At 42.4% G+C, this 25,926-nt stretch overlaps 1 protein-coding gene across 1 annotated transcript in view; it reads left to right on the top strand.

Annotated features, from left to right (window-relative positions):
* Window positions 1–1,793: 1,793 nt before the first annotated feature.
* The window catches only part of RAMP3 (receptor activity modifying protein 3), a 483,921-nt gene continuing 459,788 nt past the window's right edge, over window positions 1,794–25,926 (top strand). Inside the window, exon 1 of the mRNA XM_075828552.1 lies at window positions 1,794–2,262. Coding sequence (XP_075684667.1) covers window positions 2,211–2,262 — 52 coding nt within the window. The 5' untranslated portion in view covers window positions 1,794–2,210. The remainder of the gene's footprint in view (window positions 2,263–25,926) is intronic.

The raw sequence follows: 25,926 nt of genomic DNA, 5'->3' as shown, positions 1-25,926 counted from the left end.
ATCTGCCACCATAGAGGGTAAATTTTTTGAGGGCTTGTCAAAAGCCATTGCTTCTTCTTTTACCACCTTATATGTATGAACCCTGGCAGGCATCAGCCGCCTAAAATGGTTAATTTTTGTACCTTTTTTAACAAATTAAGCATGTAACATGCACAAGTGCAGTGGTTTCTGTTAGTTATCACCGTGTCCCATCCGTTTTCCTATAGCCATACATGTTGGCGTAACTTTGACACTAACTTTGCCTTAAAGACAGCTCAAAAGTACTTGGATACACTCATGGGTGACCTAAGAGTGTTATACAGGGCTTCTAGGGCTTTTAAACAGTGTTATACACGATTTTTAGGGGCTTTCTTGTATTACAGGTTCAGTCAGAACTAGTTCGGTCCGAATCAAACTTTTTCACGAAATTCGGCGAACCTGCCTAACCGAACTTTTCATAAGTTCGCTCATCTCTAGTTGTAAATGTAAAAAAAAAAAAAAGTCTCGGACAACCCCTTAAATGTTTCTATCATTTTATCTGGAATCTGTGATGTAGGCTCCTAACACAGCCTTAGGGCCTGTTCACATCAGTGTTGGTTTCCGTTGAGGGATTCTGTCTGAACTTTCCGTTGGAGGAACCTGTCAATGGAAAGGCGAACTGTTTGCATTACCATCAATTTCAATGGTAATGCTTCTATTGCTTATGGTTTTCGTTTGTCACCGTTGTGTAAGGTTTCCGTTTGTTTTGATGGAATCAATAGCGCAGTCGACTGCGCTATTGATTCCATCAAAACAAACGGAAACCTTACACAACGGTGACAAAGAGAAACCATAATCAATGGAATTTCATTACCATTGAAATCAATGGTAATACAAACAGAAACCTCTGGTTTCTGTTTGCCAATCCGTTGAGGGGTTCCTCAGACAGAAAGGTCCGACAGAACCCCTCAACGTTGATGTGAACCCAGCCTAAGGGCTTATTCAAATGTGGCGGAATTGCTGTTGAATTCTGCTGCGGACAGTCCGCAGTGGAATTCGGCAGCAGCCGTTTTTTACACTTTTTTCTATACATTTTTAGGACATTTTAGTTCAGACGTTACGGAAAATAACAGTGTGGAATTTAGGCTGCGGTGCAGAATTTACCCTCCGCAGCAAGCTCATTATGTTGCAGAGAAGAAGTGGAATTTCACTGCGGATTTCAGCCTTTTGCAATGAAAAAACTGAAATCTGTGGCAAGTCCGCTGTAATATCTGCTACGTCTGAATTACCTGTCAAATATGCAAATGTTGGTGCAGATTTGTTGCATAATTGCCCTTCGACTTTGCGCTTGCAACCTGTGGTACTACTATCTATGCCCCTCTACAGCAGTCACTTATATGAATATGCTCCCAACAATAAGTAAAGAATAATATTAACCCCATAACATTTATAACAATTGGTGATTGATGTAAGTTGCTTTTAAATTATTATAAAAATGTCCAGATGCAACAATAAACCCAGCAGAGGATCTTTTGCAGTACAATCGCCTCCTAAGGAACGAACAATCCCTATTATTTCATCACTGATACAGAGAGCATACAGCACAGCAGGGCATGGTACTTCTGCTATGTAGTATTGTAGTTAGAAGCTCTGGTGACAGCTGTAATGTTATTAACCCTGCTGGTGCTGGTGTTGCTGAAGCTGCTCTGGAGAAGGGAAGGAGGTGTGTCAGGAGGCTGGTGAGAAGGCTTCTCCTGGGGCTGCTCCATGCTGTGAATGTTCATTGTAACAGCCAGAGGAGAAAAAAAAAATCACAGCAACTTCTGATCCATCTGTGCTGCTGCTGCTGCTGCTGGCTGCTAACATCATAGTGGAGGAAGAAGGCATTGTGCGGACTCTACACATCATGATTCTGTCTATGGTGGATCCACACTGAGAGGCTGCTTCTAGAAATCACACCAGATCCTACAGAGGAAGTCCTGGGCTTTGTTCTGTCTCCAAGTCACTTGGTTGTAGCCTGAAGTGGACTGTGCGCTTACTGTTTGCCTTGGTAGGTTAACCTCGGAGACTTCAGAATCCATGTATATATATCTATATAGATATATAGATATATAGATATATATGATCTATCTAGCTGCATCCTACTGCCTGGTGCTGGGACTAGGGAAGATGAAGTTCATTCTCCTGCTGTAAGTTGGACTTTCCTGCAGCCTCCTGTCATATCTCTCATGCCCACATCACATTGAATCGGGATGGATAAACAGGTCCTGTCTCTACTACAACTTTTTGTGACTGTGGTTTGTGGTGAGTATTAAACCTATAGTGCTTGTGTCTGCCTGGTCACTGCTGGATGGATCTGCTGCATAAGCTGCTACAACTTATGTGAAGTTATCAGAACAGAAGGATCAGGGACATAAAGGAAGCTATGAGAATAGTGATCGCTGGGACAGAGGATGTGTGTGATATAATAGCAGTATAAATAAACGGAGTATGTTTTTTGATACTGGACAAGAACCGGATGTTGTGATATGTCGTGACCTAAGGCTGGGAATAATGGCAATGCCATACTGTCTCAGCATCTGTAAATTGCAAGAGTTTTTATAAAATATAGGAATTCCATAGCATTATAAGAAAATCAGACTTGATCTCAAGACAGTCACTGCTCTCCTAACTGGAGGGGGTCCTCTGATCTTCTTTGGCACTCATCTGTGACCTCTCAGACTCTCTGTGCTGAATAGGAATAGTCATCCATACAAATGACCAATAAAATCAATGAGTTATGAGAAATCACAGTCAAGTACCAATGGGTTTCTAACACCAGTAGATGTGCAAGCTTTGTTTCAGTTTAGTAGAACAGTGAAGGTCCTGGTAAAGAGTTGGGATGAGTTTTTATCCTGGATTAAATACATTTTTTTTAAATAATAACATGGAATTCTCCTTATTGTACAGGTTGTGTAATGTTTTAGAAGGATAAGGAAGCAATGAGAGAAATCAGTGGGTTTCTATGTTCTGATTGATATTATATATGCATGCTAAGAGGTAACTCATTATGAACTATGATTTATCCTATAAATTATACTGTTTTGTGACCTCTCCAGCTACTTGCTCACTTACTGAGCCCCTTTAATGAAATGCTAATCTATCATAAGATGTGTAGAAATGTATGTGAAAATTCAGTCCCGGAGTATTTATTTCAGTGAAACTTGCTATAGAGTAATTATTTAGCGAAACTTTAGGATCAGACCTATATGCTTATATAATCATACATTTTCACCCTTCAAGAACTTCTCAATAATAATAATAATAATAACAATTATTATTCATCCACACCAAATGTATGTGTTCTATCCATTTAGCCTCAGAAGAACAGTAGGATACTGCTATATGCACCTGATTATACCCATTGTTTTATTCCTTTGCGAATTAAATTATGACTTCCCGTCAAGAAGGAAAAACACCTCTGATGAGCAAATTTACTGGAATGGAGAAACAAAATGAAGCTGAATAATGTAGATACTGATCTCATATCTGGTATACTCCTGGGTACCTGTAACCCGGTGACCAGTCCATTATCACCACTTCTGAGCTCCGTTTTATCAGTGGCTCTGACTCTACTTATATCTATCTAAAAGTGAGAGCATGGAGGATATTAATGTGTTGGTGAAAGTCAATTTTAGCAGTGTTCACTGAATGAGATATTGTGATGAATCACTAATAGACATTCACATTGATCCACTCTAGAACTGATTGCTTTATGTAGTTGCATTACATGTACAATTGGTTTAATTCAGGCTGTTGAGTTTTTACTTCTCTTGTCTATTAAAGAGAGGATGGATGTGACATGTTCAGTATAACTAATGGTGATCTCCTTATATTGTATCAATCTCATACTCCATTTATGGCAGTAAAAAAAATACCCAAAATTTACAAAGATCACTCCGTAAAGTGAATCACTGGGGAAAAGAGGATAATTTTTAAGTGTCACCCCCCCCCCCCTCCCCGAGCGCAGCAAACAATTAGTAATGTAGATGACGCTGGATCTGCCAAACCAGGTTTTATGGGGCGATTCTTTGTTTTCCCTGAGATGATAAATGCTGGGATGTCTGGCAGCAGTTCTGCTTTCCTTTATTTATAGAAATAACATTCATACTTGATACATCTTAACCCCTTGAGGACAAAGCCAATTTTTTTAAAATCTGACATGTATTAATTTATGTAAGAATAACTTGGGAATGCTTTTACCTATCCAAGTGATTCTGGGATTGTTTTCTCGTGACATATTGTACTTTAGGTTAATAAAAAAAATTGGACGATAAATTCAATATTTATGTGTAAAAATCACCAAATCTTTGAGAAAATTTTCAAAAATTAGCATTTTTCTAAAATTAAATGTATCTGTTTGTAAGGCCGGATTCACACGAGCATGTGAGTTTTGCGCGTGCAAAAAACACGGCGTTTTGCGAGCGCAAAAGTTCAGTGTGGCATCTGTATATGGTGCGTGGCTGTGTGATTTTCGCACAGCCGGCATCATTATGACACTCTGTTTTGATGTTTACGAAACAGTAAAGAAGGAGGGGCATTTATGTTTCCCTTCACTTATTTAACAGCTGTAGAGCGAATCACGCTCGTCACGAAAGTGCTTTCGTGTGCCGTGCGCGATTTGCACGAACCCATTGACTTCAAAGGGTGCGTGCTGCGTGAAACACGGGCAAGTATAGGACATGTCGTGAGTTTTATGCAGCGGACATACGCTGCGTGAAAATCACGACCTGACAGAACGGCCCCATTGACTTACATAAGTCCGTGCGACGCGCGTGATTTCCACGCGTGTAGCACGGACGTAATACACGTTTGTCTGAATAAGGCCTAAGACAGTAATACCACACAAAATAGTTACTATTTCATATATCCCATATGTGTACTTTATGTTTGCATCGTTTTTTGAACATTCTTTTATTTTTCCAGGACGTTACAAGACTTAGAACTTTAGCAGCAATTTCTCATATTTTCAAGAAAATTTCAAAAGCCCGTTTTTTTAGGGACCAGTTAAGTTCTGAAGTGGCTTTAAGGGCCTTATATATTAGAAAATCCCCATAAATCTCCCCATTTTTAAAACTGCACCCCTCAAAGTATCCAAAACAACATTCAGAAAAGTGTTTTAACCCCATAGGAATTTCTCAGGAATTAAAGCAAAGTAGAAATTTTTTTTTTTGCCAAAAATCATTTGTAATACAGTTTTTTCTGTAACACAGAAGGTTTTGCACGACAAATTCAACTCAATATATATTGCCAAGATTGTGCAGTTTTTAGAAATCCCACATGTGGCCCTAGTGTGGTAATAGACTGCAACACAGGCCTCAGAAGCAAAGGAGCACCTAGTGGATTTTGGGGCCTCCTTTTTTTAAATATATTTTAGGCACCATGTCAGGTTTGAAGAGGTCTTGTGGTGCCAAAACAGTAAAAAAAAAAACAACAAAAGTGACCCCATTTTGGAAACTACACACCTCAATTAATTTATCTGGGGGTATAGGTAGCGTTTTGACCCCACAGTTTTTTTGCTAAACGGATTTTAATTATTCTGTGAAGATGACAATCTTATTTTTTTAGCAAAAATTTTTGTTATTTTTTACTTTTACAAGGAATAAAGGAGAAATAACACACCAGCATTTGTAAAGCAATTTCTCCCAATTATGGCAATACCCCTTATGTTGTAATAAACTGCTGTTTGGACTCACAGCAGGGCTTAGAAGAGAAGGAGCGTCATTTGGATTTTGTAGCGCTGATTTTGCTGGATTACTTTTCAGTGCCATGTCACGTTTGCAATGAACTGGAGGGACCAAAACCGTGGAAACCCCCCACAAGTTACCCCATTTTGGAAACTACATCCCTCACGCAATTTATCTAGGGTATAGTTAGCATTTTGACCCCACAGTTTTTTTCCTAAATTTATTTGAATTAGGCTATGAAGATGGAAATCTACTTTTTTTCCGAAAACGTAGAAATTTAAAATTTTTACAAGCAATAAAGAAAAAAAAACACCCCAGTATTTGTAAACCAATTTCTCCCGATTACGGAAATACCCCATATGTCGTAATAAACTGCTGTTTGAACCCATAGCAGGGCTTAGAAGGGAAGGAGTGCTATTTGGCTTTTGGAGCTCAAATTTACCTGAAATGGTTTTCGGGTGCCATGTCGTATTTGCAAAGCCCCCATTTGTGAAACTACACCACTTAAGGAATCTATCTAGGGTATGTTGAGCATTTTGACCCCACAGGTCTTTTGCAGAATTTATTAGAATTAGGCCGTGAAAATGAATATCAATGTTATTTCCACTAAAATGTTGAATTTTTTAATTTTCACAAAGAATAAAGGAGGAAAAAGCCCCCCCCCCCCAACATTTGTAAAGCAATTTCTCCGGAGTACGGCTATACCCCACTTGTGGTTATAAATGTTTTTTTTATTAGAAATTAATTAACCCTTTCTGGATTGATCAATTTTTTGCTTTTTTATTTTCATTTTTCACTCCCCTTTTTCCAAGAGCCATATCTTTTTTATTTTTCTGTCAATAGAGTCGTGTGAGGGCTTATTTCTTGCGGGAGGAGTTGTATGTTCTATTGACTCCATTTAAAGTACCATTTAATGTACTGGGCAACTGAAATAAAAGTCTTTGCAGGCTGAAACTGGAAAAACCTGTGATTCCTCCATTGTTTTTTGGGGTTCGTTTTTACGGCTTTCACCGTGCGGTAAAAACGACAACTTTATTTTTTTCTGAGACTTAGTAAGATTAAGGTGATACCAAATTTATACAGTTTTTTTAAAATATTTTACTACTTTTACAAAGTAAAAACTATTTGTTAAAAAAAATTATTGTTTTATTTCACCATGTTCCGAGAGGTATAACTTTATTTATTTTTTTGTCAATTGAGAGTTGTGAGGGCTTATTTTTTGCGGGACGAGCTGTAGTTTTATTGGTACCATTTTTTGGTACATACAACTTTTTGAGCACTTTTTATTAACATTTCTTTTAGCGTTAAGGTGACAAAAAATCGGCGATTTTGGCGTTTTTAATTATTATTTTTTTACGGCGTTCACTGTGCGAGTTAAATAATTGTATATTGTAATAGTTCTGACTTTTATGAATGCAGCGACACCAATTTTGTGTATTTTCTTTTATTTTTTACATTGCTTTAGCGAAAAAATGGGAAAAGGGTTTTCTTTTTGACTTTAAATATATATTTAATTTTTTTCACTAATAACTTTTATTTAATTATTTTTTTTTTAAACATTTTAACAGTCCCCCTAGGGGACTTGAATCAGCGATCATTAGATCACTGGTACAATACACTGCAATACTAATGTATTGCAGTATATTGTCATTTTTACAGGCTCCTGTAACAGCGCGATCGCTGTTTCTGTCCATTAGTCCCGGGTCTCAGCTGTAATACACAGCTGACACCCGCAACGTATGGCACGGGCTCAGCGCGTGAGCCCACTCCATATATCCCCCCCGCACACCACGACATGCTATTAGGTCATGGTGCATGAAGGGGTTAATACGCAACGGGTGGTGCAGAGTGAAAATTGAAATTTTCCACTCATATGCCATTTTAGTGCACAATACGTTGTGCCCAGTTTGTGCCACTAAAGACAAATACCTTATAAAATATTAATATGGTTCTCCCGGGTATGGCAATGCCAGATCTGTGGACGTAAACTGCTGTTTGGGTACGCTGTAGGGCTCATAAGAGAGGGAGCTCCATTTGGCTTTTGGAGTGCAGATTTAGCTTGGTAGTAGTTCTGTGTGGGGTTTTACTTGTATTTCAGTTTATAATGTGGGGGCATATGTAAGCTGTGCGGAGTACATCAGGGTATAATAAGAGGGTATAATAATGGGGTAAATAAATAATAATTAATAGATATGTGGCCAGTGTCGCATTGATAAATGGTGCTGGATGTTATCCGCTTTTAGAACACTCTGCACATTTTGCATCACATTTTCTGAGAGCCAGAATTTGTAAATTTTTTTCTCCACCGTAGCTGTGTGATGGCTTATTTGTTGCGGGACAATCTGTAGCTTTCATTGGTACCATTTTGGGGTACATGCGGTTTTTTTTAAATCACTTTTTATTCCATTTTTTGGCAAGCAAGGTGGCCAAAAACCAATTATGACAATGTTTTTTATTCTTTTTTTTACGGCGTTCACCCTGAGCTATAAATGACAATTTTACTTTATGCTGCAGGTCAATACGATTACGGTGATACCATATGTATATTGGTTTATTTTAAGTTTTGCAGCATTTGCGCATAAAATCACTTTTTTTTAATAAAATAATTAATAACTTTTTTATTTTTCAGTCAAAAAAGCTGTGTAAGGGCTTGTTTTTTGCGGGATGGATTGTAGTTTTTATTGGTACTATTTTGGGGTACATGCGACTTTTTGATCACTATTACCAAAAAATAGTAATTACTTTTTTTTTTTGCGGTGTTCACCGTGCGGGAAAAATAACATGATAGTTTCATAGTTTGGGTCGTTACGAATGTGGTGATACCAGATATGTGTACTTTTTCAACAAGCATTTTTTGTTTACGTAACTTATAACCTTTATTTTCAAACTTTTATAAAACAGTTTTATTATCTTTTTTTAACTTTTTTTTTTACTTGTCCCACTAGGGGACATTTAGACTTGCTGCTCTGATCGCTGCTAGAATACATTGCACTACCTACATAGTGTAATGTGTTCTGTCATTTTGATGTGACATTCACTCTGACAGGAAGCCTATGAGGACCAGCATCCGGCTGGTCCCCATAGGCTTCTGTACATGACAGCCCGGAAGCCATTGTCTGGCGTCCAGTTGCCATGGGTATCATCGCCAGCCCCCGTGATTTAATTTGGGGGCTGCCGATTTGCGCTAAACACCTTAAATGCAGGGATCGCAATCGAACGCCGCATCTGAGGGGTTAACTGCCAAAATCATCGGTGATGGGCCGCTGATCGGCAACAGGGAATGCAGGGCAGAAACCCTGCACAGTTAACCACCGCTGCAGTGTAGGGCCGCGCGGCGGTTGACTGTCAAAATACAGACGTAACTGCACGTCAAGGTGCGCAAAGTTACTGCTCACCGTGACGTGCAGTTACATCAAGGTGCGGGAAGGTGTTAATGGTGGTAAGAGCGCAGCCAAATGTGCATTCTATTCTCCAAACAGCTTTTGGGAATATTAACCCCTTAAAGTTCAAGCCATTTTTTGATATCTCATTTTCGTTTTAAACTCCCCGCCTTTTATGTGCCATAACTTTTTCATTTTTCCGTCAATGGAGTGGTGTGAAGTTTTGTTTCTTGCATGAGGAGTTGTAGTTTCTATGGGCCATTTAAAGTACCATAAAATGTCCTGGGAAGCTGAAACTAAATTCTATGTGGGTTGGAATTGGAAAAAACTGATTACTCTCTTGGGTTTCGTTTTTACGTCTTTCACCATGAGGTGAAAACTACAAATTAACTTTATTCTGCTGGTCAATACGATTAGGGCAATACAAAATTTATATAGGTTTTTTAATGTTTTACTCCTTTTACAAATAAAAACATTGTCACTCTACCGTGCTGGATACAGACTGGATATAGTAATTTTAATCCTATTTTTTACTATTGTTTCTAATTTTATATGTAACACTAAAGTTTCCTTATGTGTATATAAGGGGACGTGGTCTGTGATAACGCTGAGGCCTCGACAAAGCATGGGTACACGCGAAACGGTCGCAGGCTTGAGCACCACATCCACACTGCTTTTGCTTGTCTTGCCGCAACAATAAATGAATAATTTGACTGAATGGTAAGTGCCGTGGGATTTCTCTACCAATGCTGTTGCACTTATACTTAGCCTTTTCACTACTAAGCACCACCTGTTGTGGATTTAATTTAATTTGTTTAGACACGTGCTTCTGTCTATTACTCTGACTCATAGTGTTTCAAGAGCCAAACCAGTGCCGATCTTTTTCCTATCTTCCAGACAATTGCATTTGAGACTTTTTTATTCATATTGATCTGACACGCTTGCAGGCCATAATGGAGATCAGTCCCACTATATCAGATGATATGCATGATCTTTTGAATTCAGCAGCACTTTCAGCTGGCAGAGAGGATGTGGATGTGTTTTTCGCACAGTGTAACCTTAAAGAAGGACTCCAAGTCATGAGTACACGTGCTTTAGAATACAAAACTCTATCACTTGCTGAGAAAGAAGTGAAAATGTTCTAGACAGTAAATTTGTTACAGTCTTATCATGACCGTAATCTTTCCCCAAGGGGTTTACGGATGTATATAGAGATACCACAATATCAGGATGATGCTGAATTCATGAAAAAGTGAAAAGATGCTCATATTGCCAACTCGTTCGATTTGATGGTCTGAAGGGTATGTTCACACGGCCTATTTTCAGACGTAATTCAGGCGTTTTACGCCTCCAATTACGCCTGAAAAGACGGCTCCATTACGCCTGCAAACATCTGCCCATTGCTTGCAATGGGTTTTACGATGTTCTGTTCATACTAGGTGTAATTTTACGTGTCGCTAACGCTCTGTAACTACATTGCAAAACAAATGATCCCTAGGTGTCTACGACTCAGAAAAAAACCCACATTTAACTACTCACAAGAATTCGACATTGAGTGGAGCTCTATATTATCGGACTGTTCATTGAAATTAATGGACCTTATAACTAAACAGAAGGAAATTAAATTGTCGGAGTTAGAAGTGGATAGTTCCCAGCTAAGGAGTAAACTAAACTCCTCCTCTAGCTCACCTGACTTTGCAAAAATGGAATTACGCACCTCTCAATATCTGGATAAGCTCAACAAATCCATCGCTGAAACTAAGAAAATCAAGTTCCAGAGGGACTTACGAGTCTATGCTAACCATGAAGTCTATGACTGGAACAAGAGAGACAGATCACGTACCAGGTTTAAACCTATCCTAAAAAAACGTAAATGCCAAAGGAAGCAAGGAGGCAATATGAATAGAGTGAGCTTCAGCTCTTCTGAAGCAGACTCGATGGACGGAGGAAATGATGGATCAGACAGCGATAACCCTAGAACCAAACATTTCCAGGGTTACAAATCTGACACAAGCTACAATTTGTCAAAAAACGGGGGAGGAGAGGGGGCAGGAAGCACCACTCATATAGACTCAGATCAAGGTCGTCACCTGCAGAATCGCAGGAATTAATTCCTAATATTGATGTGATTAACCTTTCCTCATTTGAACTCACACCAGCACAAAATAAAGTGTTATCTTTAGGTCTGAATTTCGCTCCTAGCAGAAACTTCGACACTATCAGCACGCTGTTGGATGTGAATAGATTCATACGCAATCTTACAGTGAAAAGACATTTTAAAAATCTTCAAACTAAGAATGAGGATACAGAAGAAATATATAAAAATTTGACTGTTCAAATCCTTAGTCCCCTTTCATTTGAGGAGCATAGGACCTTAAAGTGCCTTAAAGATTTGAATTCGGAAGTTCCCATTCAAGATACCAGTTTATCTACAAATTTCAAAACAAAGAATCTGAATGTCTATCCTATAACATCACGTACTGACTCAATGAACAGATTTCAATGGGCGATTGAAAGAGACTTACAGCTTTTAGCCAATACTTCAAGATCACAAGGAAACGTTCATAATCTATCAATACAACTTAAGGCTGCCATAAGATCGTTACAAAACAACTAGGACATTATAATAAAAATGTCAGATTTGGGGGGGGGGGAGTATCACTGTTGTGAATAAGGTTATGTACAAAACACAAACTTTTAATTTACTGGCAGACACAGACACATACAAATGCCTTGAACGTAATCCAATTATTATCTTCCAAAAAAATCTAAAAAAATTAATTGATGATGGCATCAAAGAAGGGCTATTAACTAAGAAACAATCAGATTACATTCTTGTAGAATTCCCCATTACGCCAATTATACGTGCCCTGCCCAAAATCCATAAGGGCATCAACCCCCCACCCATGAGACCTATAGTCTCAGGCATAGGATCTCTTACAGAAAGGCTGTCAGAATGGATAGACTCCCTACTACAGCCCCTTGTTTTGAGAACTCCCGGCCATTTAAGTGACACTTGAGATGTCTTACGCTCCTTCTATGACAAAATCTGGCACACAAATAAATATTCCTTGATAAGCTGTGATGTCATTTCTCTTTACATGAGTATCCCTCACGATGTAGCATTTCAAGACTTACGTTACCATCCAATAACTTACAGCACATATTGTCAGGATCTGCAAACATACATACTGGAGGTTTTGGTATTTCTAACGTCTCACAACTATTTCCAATTTGATGGCCAATTTTTTTTTCAAGTTAAGCAAGTTTCAATGGGGGCCAAATTCTCGCCATCTTTGGCTAATTTGGTCATTTTTCTATGAATAACAGATATGGAACCTCCATTCACTGGTATGGCAGATACATCGACGATCTCCTATTCATTTGGGAGGGCGATGTATCTGCCATCCCACAGTTCATTGAATACCTCAATGACAATCCATTGAATCTCAGATTCACCTATACTCATGAAAAAGATACCATTCGGTTCCTGGATTTGGAACTTACGGGTACAGAGGGCAAACCTATTTGCTCCAAAACGTACCGTAAACCTATTTCAGGCAATACTATCCTTCATGCCACTAGTAGCCATTCTAAACAAACAATTACATCCATCCCGGTTGGGGAGATGTACAGGGCTAAGAGGAACTGTAGCACTAACAACAGTTACAAAGAGGAACAGAGTCTAATAATAGACTCACCAAAAGAGGGTACCCAGATTGGTCCTTAAAAAGAGTGTCTTCAATTGTTTTAAACAAACCCCATAATTCTCTTCTGTTTAAACCAAAACCTCCAAATAGTGACGAACAACAAAAACCGACTTTGGTCTTACAATACAGCAATCAGTTCCACGCAATCAAACAGATAATTCTGAAATATTTACCAATCCTAATGGAAGACGACTCATTGGAAAATATCCTTAGAAATGGCTGCCGCATAGTGCCACATACAGCACCATCATTGGGTGATTCACTTTCCCCTTCCATGTTCTCTTCTAGTGAAACCAAAATGACATGGCTTCATCATAAGGGCTTTTTCAGATGTGGCTCCAACCCATGCAAAATTTGTTCCTATGGCAAACCCACTAAAGTATTTTGAGATTCAGATGAAACCAATACCTTCTCAATACAATCATATATCAACTGTAACAGTGTAGCAGTGGTATTCATTATTGAGTGTACTATGTGTAATTTACTTTACGTAGGATGTAGTAGCAGAAAATGTAAAACCAGAATCCTAGAACACCTTGGTTATATCAGGAATCAAAATCGTACAAATATTTCTAATGCTGCCAAACATTTTATAATACTACATAATAGATCAGTCTTTACATTCAAATGTTATGCAATAGAGGGTGTCACCACTACTACTCGAGGAGGTGACATTAAACATAAAATCCTCGCACGAGAAGCGTACTGGATCTACACTTTAAAAATGAGATTCCCCAGGGGCATAAAGCTCAGAAAGGAACTTATGTTCCATTACTAACTACAATGACATCGTAGGTCACCTATAGGGTTTAAATTATCTTGCTAAACATTTAATGTTCCATTACTAACTACAATGACATCGTAGGTCATCTATAGGGTTTAAATTATCCTGATAAACGTTTAATGTCAATATGAAAACTCAGTTCCATACACTGTTTATCAATGTGCCATACAATCTTATAGGTTTTTACCTAGAAGAGAGGGCTTACAATGCTAAAAGACAAATATCACTCTGAGAGCCACTCCAATAGTAAAAATTCTCCAATTCCCATTATTTTCTATAATAATGATAACTCACTGACCATGTTCATTTATACATTGTTTCTGTATACCTGCTAAGGCCTCATACACGACCGTAAAAACTCCCGTTATTACGGGTCGTAATTACGACCCGTAATAACGGGCTCATAGACTTCTATTGGCGACGGGTGCCTTCCCGTTTTCTCACGGGAAGGTGCCCGTGCCGTTGAAAAAGATAGAACATGTCCTATTTCAGGCCGTAATAACGGCACGGACAGTCCATAGAAGTCTATGGAGCTCTCGTAATGACGGGTGGCTACATGTGTGCACCCGTCATTACGGCAGCGTTGCTAAGCGACGTCAGTAAATAGTCACTGTCCAGGGAGCTGAAAGAGTTAACTGATCAGCAGTAACTCTTTCAGCACCCTGGACAGTGACTACCGATCAGTATAAACCTGTAAAAAATAAAAATAAAAGACTTTCATACTTACCGACAACTTCCTGCTTCCTCCAGTCCGGTCTCCCGCCCGTTGCCTTGGTGACGCGTCCCTCTCGACATCCGGCCCGACGTCCTGGATGACGTTTCAGGCCATGTGACCGCTGCAGCCAATCACAGGTCAATCACAGGCTGCAGCGGTCACATGGACTGCCGCGTCATCCAGGGATGTCGGGCTGGATGTGAAGAGAGGGACGCGTCACCAAGACAACGGCCGGGTAAGTATGAATTTCTTTAACTTTTATTACAGAAAAGGCTGTCCCTTCTCTCTATCCTGCACTGATAGAGAGAAGGGGCTGCCGATTAGTGCAGTGCTATTTTGCCGCCAAAAACATGCCCGTAAATACGGGTGGAATACGGGTGACACCGGACCCATATTTACGGGCACGGGTTCGTAAATACTGGTGCAAAACGGGTGGAATACGTGTGACGCCGGACCCGTATTTACGCCAGTATTTACGGGTGGGAAAAAATACGGTCGTGTGCATGAGGCCTAAAACGGGACTTTCATTAATCTGAGCTATTTTTGGTTATAACTATTAACCTTGCTTTCTTGCTGTCAAGTCCAGACATCGAATTGTTTTTAAAATTCACATTTAGTATTAATCACAATAAGACATTGCACAGCTCCATGTACAGTGGAGGAAATAAGTATTTGATCCCTTGCTGATTTTGTAAGTTTGCCCACTGTCAAAGACATGAACAGTCTAGAATTTTTAGGCTAGGTTAATTTTACCAGTGAGAGATAGATTATATTAAAAAAAAAACTGAAAATCACATTGTCAAAATTATATATATTTATTTGCATTTTGCACAGAGAAATAAGTATTTGATCCCTTTGGCAAAATGTTAGATGGAATTTTGGCCCACTCCTTTTTGCAGATCATCTGTAAATCATTAAGATTTCGAGGCTGTCGCTTGGCAACTCGGATCTTCAGCTCCCTCCATAAGTTTTAGATGGGATTAAGGTCTGGAGACTGGCTAGGCCACTCCATGACCTTAATGTGCTTCTTTTTGAGCCACTCCTTTGTTGCCTTGGCTGTATGTTTCGGGTCATTGTCGTGCTGGAAGACCCAGCCACGAGCCATTTTTAATGTCCTGGTGGAGGGAAGGAGGTTGTCACTCAGGATTTGACGGTAAATGGCTCCATCCATTTTCCCATTGAAGCGGTGAAGTAGTCCTGTGCCCTTAGCAGAGAAACACCCCCAAAACATAATGTTTCCACCTCCATGCTTGACAGTGGGGATGGTGTTCTTTGGGTCATAGGCAGCATTTCTCTTCCTCCAAACACGGCGAGTTGTGTTAATGCCAAAGAGCTCAATTTTAGTCTCATCTGACCACAGCACCTTCTCCCAATCACTCTCAGAATCATCCAGATTGTCACGATGCGGGGTGTGGACCCATTGGGCCGTACCGCGTAGCGGGGATGGCAGCTGGCCAAACCGGAAGGTACACAGTTCAATGGTTCAGCGAGAGTACCTGAGGCAATCATAGGCAGTGGCGAGGCGGACACGTCCAGAACCAGGCGGTGGGAAGTCGTTCGGTGAGGCGTAGCAGGGTAGCGTAGACTGTAGCACAGCACGGCAGGTAGCACAGCACGGCAATAGCACTAGGTAGCACGGAAACAGGATACGGGATACGGAATACAGGAGCAAGGTACACTGGGAGGCTGGAAGACACTGGGAGACCATAAGCAAGACGAACAACGGGAAAACTAACAACGCTCTGGCAAAGGGCAAGAGGGCAGAGCCCTTTTTATAGCCCAGGGCATCCTGGGCCAGATTACAGTTTTTACAAAAACGCGCGCACTGGCCCTTTAAGGCCGTGCACACGCGGGCGCGCGCACCCGCCGGAGACAGTCGGAATCCGGAAGAGAGTGCCCGGGCCTGACTGGGGGACGACGCTGCAGGCAGGTAAGCTGTCCATGGCAACTGCCGTCGGGGTTAACGACCGATCGACGGGCCGTGGCCATAGACGTTACAGTATCCCCCCTCTTACGCCCCCTCTTCTTGGGACCAGAGCGAGAGAGAAACTTCCTCACAAGAACTGGGGCATCGATGTTCTCCTCTGGCTCCCAAGACCTCTCTTCTGGGCCGAACCCCCTCCAGCCCACCAAATAAAATGTCCTTCCTCCCACCTTCTTGGTATCCAGAATCTCCTTTACCTCGAAAGTCCCAGATGGGCCGGCAGGAACCACTGTGGGACTAGGAGTCCTGGAGTAGCGGTTCAGGACCACCGGTTTTAGCAGGGAGACGTGAAAGGAGTTAGGGATCCTGAGAGTGGGGGGGAGCCGCAGCTTGTAGGATACCGGGTTAATTTGTAGCAGGACTTCAAAGGGACCAAGGAACCTCGGGGCAAATTTGCATGACGGCACCTTCAGCCGGATATTCCTAGAGGACAGCCAGACTTTAGTCCCTGGAAGGAACTGCGGTGGCGCCCGTCTTCTTGTGTCTGCCTTTCTCTTCATGCGGTCCACCGCCAAGAGTATAGAAGATCGGGTCTGTTGCCATATCTGTAGAAAGTCCCTGAAGGTGGAGTCGGCTGCAGGCACCTGGGACATTGTAGAAACAGGAAGAGGTATACGAGGATATTGGCCGTAGACGATGAAAAATGGACTGGATGTGGTCGACTCACTGGTGTGGTTGTTATAGGAGAACTCTGCCCACGGGAGCAACTGCACCCAATGATCATGGCGCCTGGACACAAAGTGACGTAGGTAGTTCTCCATAATCTGGTTAACTCTCTCGACTTGCCCGTTGGACTGGCGATGATAGGCCGAAGAGAAGTCCAATTTCACACCAAGGAGCCCGCAGAGTGCTCTTCAAAACTTCGAGGTAAACTGGACACCTCTGTCCGAGACAATATGCAGGGGCAATCCGTGCAGACGGAAGATGTGCTGTATGAAGAGGTCAGCCAACCGCGTAGCAGACGGCAGAGCGGTCAACGGGATGAAGTGAGCCATCTTGGAAAATCGATCCACCACCACCCAGATCAAACTGCAACTCGCAGAAGGAGGAAGATCCGTGACGAAGTCCATAGCGACATGTTGCCACGGGACAACGGGCACAGGCAGTGGTTGGAGCAAGCCCGCAGGTCTGGAGTGAGCAACTTTATTTGCTGCACAGACTGTGCACGAGGAGACAAAGTCCATGACATCCTTGGGCAGCGTGGGCCACCAGAACTGACGGGTGATTAAATCTTGGGTCTTACGAGCACCCGCGTGACCTGCCAGCTTAGAGTTGTGACCCCAGCGAAGAATTCTTCCTCGGTCAGCCAGACGCACAAAAGTCCTACCCGGAGGAATGTCTGTGACTTGCAGGGGATTCACAGAGAAGATATAGGATGGGTCAATGATATTCTGTGGAGATTCCATGGCGTCCTCGGTTTCGAAAGATCTAGACAAGGCGTCGGCCCTCACATTCTTGTCGGCGGGACGGTAGTGGAGTTCGAACCGGAACCGAGCAAAGAACAACGACCACCTGGCTTGACGAGGATTCAACCGCTGGGCCGTCTGTATGTAGGTCAAATTCTTGTGATCCGTGAAGATCAGGATAGGGTGAACCGCGCCTTCCAGTAGGTGTCTCCACTCCTGCAGAGCCAGTTTGATGGCCAGTAACTCCCGGTCCCCAATCGAGTAGTTACGCTATGCGGGAGAAAACAGCTTGGAATAGTAACCACATACCACGGCCTTGCCTTTCGGTCTTTTCTGGAACAACAGTGCACCAGCACCCACCGAGGAGGCGTCCACCTCTAACGAAAACTGTAAGGACACGTCCGGATGGTGCAGAATGGAGGCAGATGTGAAGGCTTTCTTTAAGGATTCAAATGCGGCTTAAGCCTCCGGAGTCCACAACTTGGCATTCATACCTTTCTTAGTGAGGGTGGAGATAGGTGCTGTCAAAGATGAGAAGTTGGGGATGAAGAGTCGGTAGAAGTTGGCGAATCCTAGAAAGCGTTGGATGGCCCTTAAGCCTTGGGGGCGTGGCCACTCCAGGACGGCCTTTACCTTCTGGGGATCCATCTTGAGACCCTGATCTGAGATAATATAGCCCAGGAAGGATAGAGACTTCTTCTCGCACACACACTTCTCCAATTTGGCGTAAAGTCGATTCTCTCTTAGACGGAGCAACACCTGGCGGACATGACTTCGATGAGTTACTGGGTCTGGGGAAAAAATCAGAATGTCATCGAGATACACCACAACACAAACATACAGGAGATCACGAAAAATGTCATTGACAAATTCTTGGAATACTGCGGGAGCGTTACACAGGCCGAAGGGCATGACTAAGTATTCGTAATGCCCATCACGAGTATTAAAGGCAGTCTTCCACTCTTCACCTCGACGAATCCGTATCAGATTATAGGCCCCCCGCAGGTCCAGTTTAGAAAAAAATTTTGCCCCCCGTATGCGATCAAACAGTTCCGAAATTAAAGGCAGAGGATACCTGTTCTTCACCGTGATCTGGTTTAGGCCTCGGTAGTCGATACAAGGTCGTAATGATCCATCTTTCTTTTTAACAAAGAAGAACCCTGCTCCGGCCGGGGATGAAGATTTACGAATGAAACCCCACTCCAGGTTCTCCTTGATGTAAGCCGACATGGACTGGGTCTCTGGCAAGGAGAGAGGATACACTCTACCATGAGGAGGAGACGATTCTGGGACCAGGTCGATTGGGCAGTCATATGCCCGGTGTGGCGGCAAGGTCTCGGCCTCCTTTTTATTGAAGACATCACCGAACATAGAGAAACAGAGGGCCAAACCTGCCAACGACTGAAGAGGAGCGGGCTGTGGCGAATGGATGTGACTCAGACAGCGGTCAAGACACTTCGGGCCCCACAGGAGAACCTCTCCAGAGTTCCAATCTAGGACGGGGGCGTGCAGACGAAGCCAAGGCAACCCCAACAGCACGGGGTTGACGGCCTTGGATAGGACGAACAGAGAGATGATCTCAGCATGAAGGGCTCCCACTTGGAGTTTCAACGGCTTGGTTATGGACACAACTGGGTCCGGTAATGGCAGTCCATCCACCGAGGCAACGATCAGCGGCCTTTCAAGCGGGATAGTGGGCAACTGTAGGAGATCCACAAGATCCTGGCAGATGAAGTTGGCTGCAGAGCCGGAGTCCAGATATGCGGAGACCTGATGAGACCTCTCGCCAGCAATAATGGTTACAGGAATAAATAGTTTGGAGGAGAGTTCTTGCTTTAATGTGTTGACGCCCAGGGTTGTCTCTCCAACCAAGCCTAGGCGCTGGGGTTTTTTGGCTTGTGAGGACACAGACGCACGACGTGGCTAGCGAGGCCACAATATAAGCACAGTCCAGAGGTGCGCCTGCGCTGTTTCTCCTGGACCGATAATTTTAGTCGGTCAACTTGCATCGGAACCTCAGGCAAAGCGATAGAAGCAGGCAAGAGGGGTTGCTGAAAGTTGGGCGCCAGTCTAGGACGCCGACGCTCCTGACGAACTTCATGGGATCTCTCCCTCAGCCTTATGTCAACCCGAGTGGCAAGCAGAATCAAGTCGTCCAACGCGGGAGGCAGGTCTCGAGCAGCCAGTTCGTCCTTGATCTCGGGCGACAGACCATGCCAATAGGATGCCACAAATGCCTCATTGTTCCAGGATAGCTCTCCTGCCAGAGTCCGGAACTGAATAGTATACTCGCCCACGGAGTTGTCCTCTTGGCGAAGGTTGAAGATGGCGGTGGCGGCTGATGAGACTCGTCCTGGTTCCTCAAAAACGGTTCGGAAAATTCGTGCGAACTCCTGGAAGTCTCGGGTCCCTGACGTTCCCAGATAGGGTTAGCCCATGCCAGGGCCTTGCCGGTGTGATCGCAATGGGGTCACTTTACGCCTTGATCATCTATGCAGGTTCAAATCAGGTGGGGGGGGGTGCGAGCTCGGAGAAGTAAAGACACACTGAGACCAAGTTCTCAAAGTAATACTTCTAATTTATTGAACTACAGTGCTCATACTTATAGCATCAGACGAACAAAGAACATTCCATAACATATGAGTCATCTGTATGTTCAAGCCTTACATCTTCCTTTCCCATAAAAGCTCATTGGTGGAGCACCAGGTATTCCCTTAGGTTTCCTTTATGCTTAGGGGGGTGGTCAAGCGATTGACCTCCATCTGTTTGCAATTTCAAGGGACGGCAGAGCATCTGCAAACTATTTCTTCTCTTAACCTTTCTAAAATACCCATTATTCTGTATAGTCATAAGAGCATTAAACATTTATCTCTCACAAATTCCCCCTTTTGTGATTTTAACCATCTTATCTCTTAAACTCACAACATCCGTCTCTGCTCATAATGTATAGGTCTTCGAGAAAAAGCATTTCTTATCTTACAAAAAGCATAACAATTGAAACATGTAAGTAGTACAAATAATATCATCATACAGATTAAAGGTTGAAACAATACGTGTAATATTGTAGTGGCTGTAGGGGAAAATCCTGTGAAAATATCATACCAGTGGTGGGCACTAACATCCTTTATGGCTGAGGATAAATGCACTATTTTTCCTGAAGCTATAGTGGCCAATACTTTTACTTTATTTAAGGTTACATTGTGTTCTTTTATTAATTTCTGGAAATCTTGTGATTTTTGTAATACCCTTCTTAGTTCTTCTAACGGTAAACTAAAATTGCTATAAGGTAGTGGTTCAGGAACCCATATTGTAGACATAATTTCTTCTAGGGTGGGCAAGAAGACTACCGTATCATTACCCCAATTCAAATGAGTCACATTATACAAACACCCTGAGAATGGACTGGTGACATTAAATTGTTTAAGTGTCTTTAGGTCATCCGTTATGAGACATACATGCAAGGGGCCTACTTCTATATATATTCTCAATTGTGAAGCAGGGATAACTGTGAGTGAACAAACATTATCTTGATGCTGCATCAAACAGGGTTCATATATTCCTGATTGCTGATTACACACATACCCCTGTTCCGTCAATTGGCATAGGTCAATGTCAACAGTCGTGTTTTGTGAACTTATGTGAGTTCCCTTTATCTCTGGCATCCAGTACTGTCCTTCAAACATAACTGGGTCTATCATCACCATAGGCATAACTATAAATTTGCATAACAATGTAGGGCTTTTTACCTTGAAAGCTATTAGTCTACCAGCACACCAAGTGGGAGTGCATTCAGCATGTTCGGGTTGCAGCAATAACCAAGTATCATCCACTTTTTCTACCGGTAGAATATCTGTCCACTGTCTTACGTGTGTGCTGAATAATTTTGATTTAAAATCATCCATCTGTTCTCTTTGCCATATTGTTTTGAGAATACATACAGTCCAGTTTACAAACGCTGAGATATTCTCCATGGTTCTATATTGCACTAGCATAGATTCGTTAAAAACATTTAAAAACAGCTGATCTATTTTGAGACCACTCTGTTGGGTAGCAAAACTCGTAGGCAACCATGTAGCCCCTACGCGTAAGGCTGTTGCTGTGTCGTCTCCTACGGAACCAAGTTTATTCATGACTGTTTCTAACTGTATACCATTCAATACTCCCAGTCCCGTTCCTACCCCTCCTAACATTGTGTCATACCATTCTCTCTTTATTCTAGTGTGACAATCTGGGGGTTTAGGGAAGGAGATATTGAAATGTATATTGAAATGTATATTCTTCCTTTGTTCTTGAGTAACAGCATTCTTACATGTATGTGGTATTCTTTCTAAACTTTGTTCAGTTATGTGTGGCTTATGTTCATCATGTAAAATTTCAATTGATAATACAAAAATCGTTCTGTTACTTATTTCTGATGCATTGGTACAGAGTATTCTATTCATACCTCGTGTAACAAATACAGTTTCATTTACCTTATCACATCCTTTTACACTTTCATTATAGTAGTCTCTTTGTTGTATCGTTTGCTTTTCCAAATATTTCTGCACAAAATGTTTGTCAGTGTTAATGCAACAAATAAGCAATTTACTTGACACCTGGGTAATCGTGACATTTGGCTGTTCCCCATATTTTAGGTGTAAGTACCCACTCCTTCCCATTGGTCCTGCTGTGGTTGTCCAATTGGCAATCAAACACCTGGTATTTTCTTGACATGTAAAATTGCCTTGTTTCCGTGTCCTTGTAGCATTGTTCCAGCTCATTGTGAACATTTTTCCCTGGCCTTCCCCTTGTATTTTTACCACAGGGGTTGCTGTCCATACATTGTGTAACATCATAAAAACAGTAATTATCGCAACAACCGAGAAAAGCTTCATCTTGACTTCTCAGTCCTTCGTCTTTGGCGCTTCTTGAGATTCTTCTGATAGTATCAGGACCTTTTTACAGTGGCTGGCATGTATCCAACTGGGTTTTCCTTCTAGCTTTACTGAGGTGCTTGTAACGAGCAAAACTTGAAAAGGACCATCAAACCGTGGCTCAAGGCTCTTCCTCACGTGTCTTTTGACAACGACCCAATCTCTTGGTTCTAGCCTTATGCGCGCCGGCAACCGATTCTGGGTCTGGAATGGAAGAAAATACTTGTGCATGCACCTTGGTCAATTGTTTGTTCAGGGTTGATACATAGTCAGTTAACCTACCATACTGCATCTGGAGCACCTGTGGAAAATAACATCCTAGTCTGGGAGCCGACCCAAATAAGATCTCATACGGGCTGAGACCTGTTCTTTTTGTGGGCGTGTATCTTACTGAGAACAAGGCTAATGGTAGACACTCGGTCCATGGTTTCCCGGTTTCTACCATAGCTTTTTGGATTTTCAATTTGAGAGTCCCGTTTAATCTCTTAACCTTACCACTACTTTGCGGATGGTATGGTGTGTGGAATGCTTGGTTTATACCTAACGAAGATAAAACATTGTTCATGATTTCACCCGTAAAGTGTGTTCCTCTGTCGCTCTCAATTACTTCCGGCACTCCATATCTGCAGACCACTTCATTTATCAGCTTCTTGGCTGTGGCTACTGCTGTAGCTTTGGTGACTGGAAAAGCTTCTGGCCATCCTGAAAAGAGATCAATACAAACAAGCACATACTCATAGGTACCAACTTTGGGTAGTTGAATATAGTCTATCTGCAGTCTCTGGAACGGATATATAGGTCTGGGTGTGTGCTTCTGTGGTACTTTTACAGTTCTTCCAATATTATGTGTTGCACAGATCATGCATCCTTGTGTAAAACTGCTGGCCATCACACTAAACCCTAGGGCATACCACACCTTGTTTACCAAGTCCATCATTGCCGTTTTTGATTGGTGAGTCGCTCCATGTGTTATTTGGGCCATCATTGGGAACATTGTCTTAGGCAGGCACAGTTTATTCTGCAATTGCCAGAGGCCATCTTTTCGTAGCGTTGCTCCTTGGGCCGTCCACTTGTCTTTTTCTTCTTTTGTTGCTTGTCCTTGAAGTTTTTGCAGTAGTTCCGGGCTTACAGCTGGTCTTGTTTCCTCTGGATCTTTTATCTGACATACGGCTGCTAACACGGGTAGCTTCTGTGCTGCTTGCTTTGCCGCTTCGTCTGCCAGGGCATCTCCCCTTGCTTCTGGTGTGTTGGCCGTAGTGTGAGCTTTTATCTTTATTACTGCTACCTCAGTTGGTAATAATAAAGACTCCATCAAATACTTTACGAAATCCGCATTCTTAACTGGGGTACCTGCTGAAGTCAAAAATTGTCTTGCCCTCCATATGGGGCCATAATTGTGTGCAATCCCAAATGCATACCGAGAGTCAGTGTAGATATTTGCTGTTTTACCTGTGGCCTGATGGCAGGCTTGGGCAAGTGCTTTTAGTTCTGCTTTTTGTGCGGAGCGTGAGGCCGGTAAGGATGCTGTTTCAAGTACGGTATGTTCTGTGGTGACTGCATAGCCTGTGAAGAAAGAACCTTGCACACAATACCGTGAACCATCCACAAAGAGTATCAGGTCTGGATTTTGGAGTGGGGTATCTTTCACATGAGCGAACCCCACTGTTTCCTGGGCCATAAGGGCCATACAATCATGTTCTTCAGTATCTGGTAGATATTCCGACCATACTTTACCTGTCTCTACTCCCCCTTGCTCCAGAGGCAGTAAGGTAGCTGGGTTCAAAGTGGTACACCTATGGAGTGTAACCTGCTCAGGGAGAAGAAGCACATAGGTTAATCTTAGATGTCTGGCAGTGGACAAATGCTTAGGTTGCACTTGAGTTAGAATAGCAGTAATATCATGGGGGGCATATATCTGTACAGGAAATGCTAATACAAGATCAGAAGCTTTATTCAACATAAGGTTAATTGCAATAATAGCTCGTACACAGGATGGGGATCCACGGGCAACCGGGTCAAGCCTAGCTGAATAGTAGGCAACTGGGCGCTGTTGTGGACCATGTTCTTGCGTAAGTACAGACGTGGCATGGCCATTTTGTTCAGTACAATATAGTCGAAAAATCTTGTCATAATTGGGGGTCCCGAGAGCTGGGGCTGTCTGGACCACCAATTTCAAAGTGTGGAAGTTCTCTTCAGCTTCGGGCGTAAGGTGGAAAGGCTGGCTACTGAGGCAGTCATACAGAGGCTGCATGAGAATGGATGCGGAACGGATCCATGGTCTGCAGTAAGAGACTAAACCTAAAAATGTACGTAAAGCATTTAAAGATTTTGGAACTGGTATTTGTACAATAGTTTCTACTCTGCTGTGTGTGAGATGCCTCGTGCCTTGTGCTACACAGTGTCCTAAAAATACAACTTGAGTACAACAAAATTGCAATTTATCTTTAGAGGCCTTGCACCCATTTTCCGCTAAAAACTTCAACAGTGATACCGAAGCTTGGATACATGCTTCGGAAGAGGGACAGCAAAGAAGTAAATCATCGACATACTGCAATAATACAACACCCGGTGGTGGCAGCCAATCGGCTAATACTGTTTGCATAGCAGCCGTGTAAGCACTGGGTGAGTTGTGGGCACCTTGAGGTAGAACGGTCCATGCATATTGTTTGCCTTGATGGGTGAATGCAAAGAGGTATTGGCAATTAGTATGTAGAGGGACTGAAAATAATGCATTTGCCAGGTCCACCACCGTAAAATGAGAGGCGGTAGGTGGAATCTGGGCTAAGAGCACATGAGGGTTTGGAACAATGGGCGTATTAAATACAGTGGCTGCATTTACTGCCCTAAGGTCTTGAACCATTCTATATTTAGTGGGCTGCCCTTTGTCTGATTTCTTCTTGACTGGATACAGTGGGGTGTTACAGGGGGAGACTATTTCCACCAGAACTCCTGCATTCAGAAAATCTTTTATGCTATCCTAGATGGCGTCTGATTGAGCCTGGCTAAGAGGATATTGCTTTTTCTGGGGCAGTGGGTGGCCAGGTTTTAGTTGTACAGTGACAGGGGGTACTGGCAGAACTCCTACGTCCGTAGGGCTTTTCGACCATAAAACATGAGGTATATGTTTTAAATGGTGATGTTGTTCTACTGGAGTACACACGTGGACTCCTACTGGCGGTCGGTCTTCCCATGGATCTGTATCACAGGCTGCTATGAGACACAGCTTTTCATCATTTAAACTACCGGTCAACTTGACCGTACCATCTGGAAGATATTCTATGTGGGCTTGTAATTTCTGCAACAAATCTGCACCTAATAGGCAGACGGGAGTTGATTGGCTAGCAACTAAT

Source organism: Rhinoderma darwinii, chromosome 5, assembly GCF_050947455.1.
Source record: "Rhinoderma darwinii isolate aRhiDar2 chromosome 5, aRhiDar2.hap1, whole genome shotgun sequence".
Classification (NCBI taxonomy): domain Eukaryota; kingdom Metazoa; phylum Chordata; class Amphibia; order Anura; family Rhinodermatidae; genus Rhinoderma; species Rhinoderma darwinii.
This window is presented reverse-complemented; position numbering and strand designations above follow the sequence as displayed.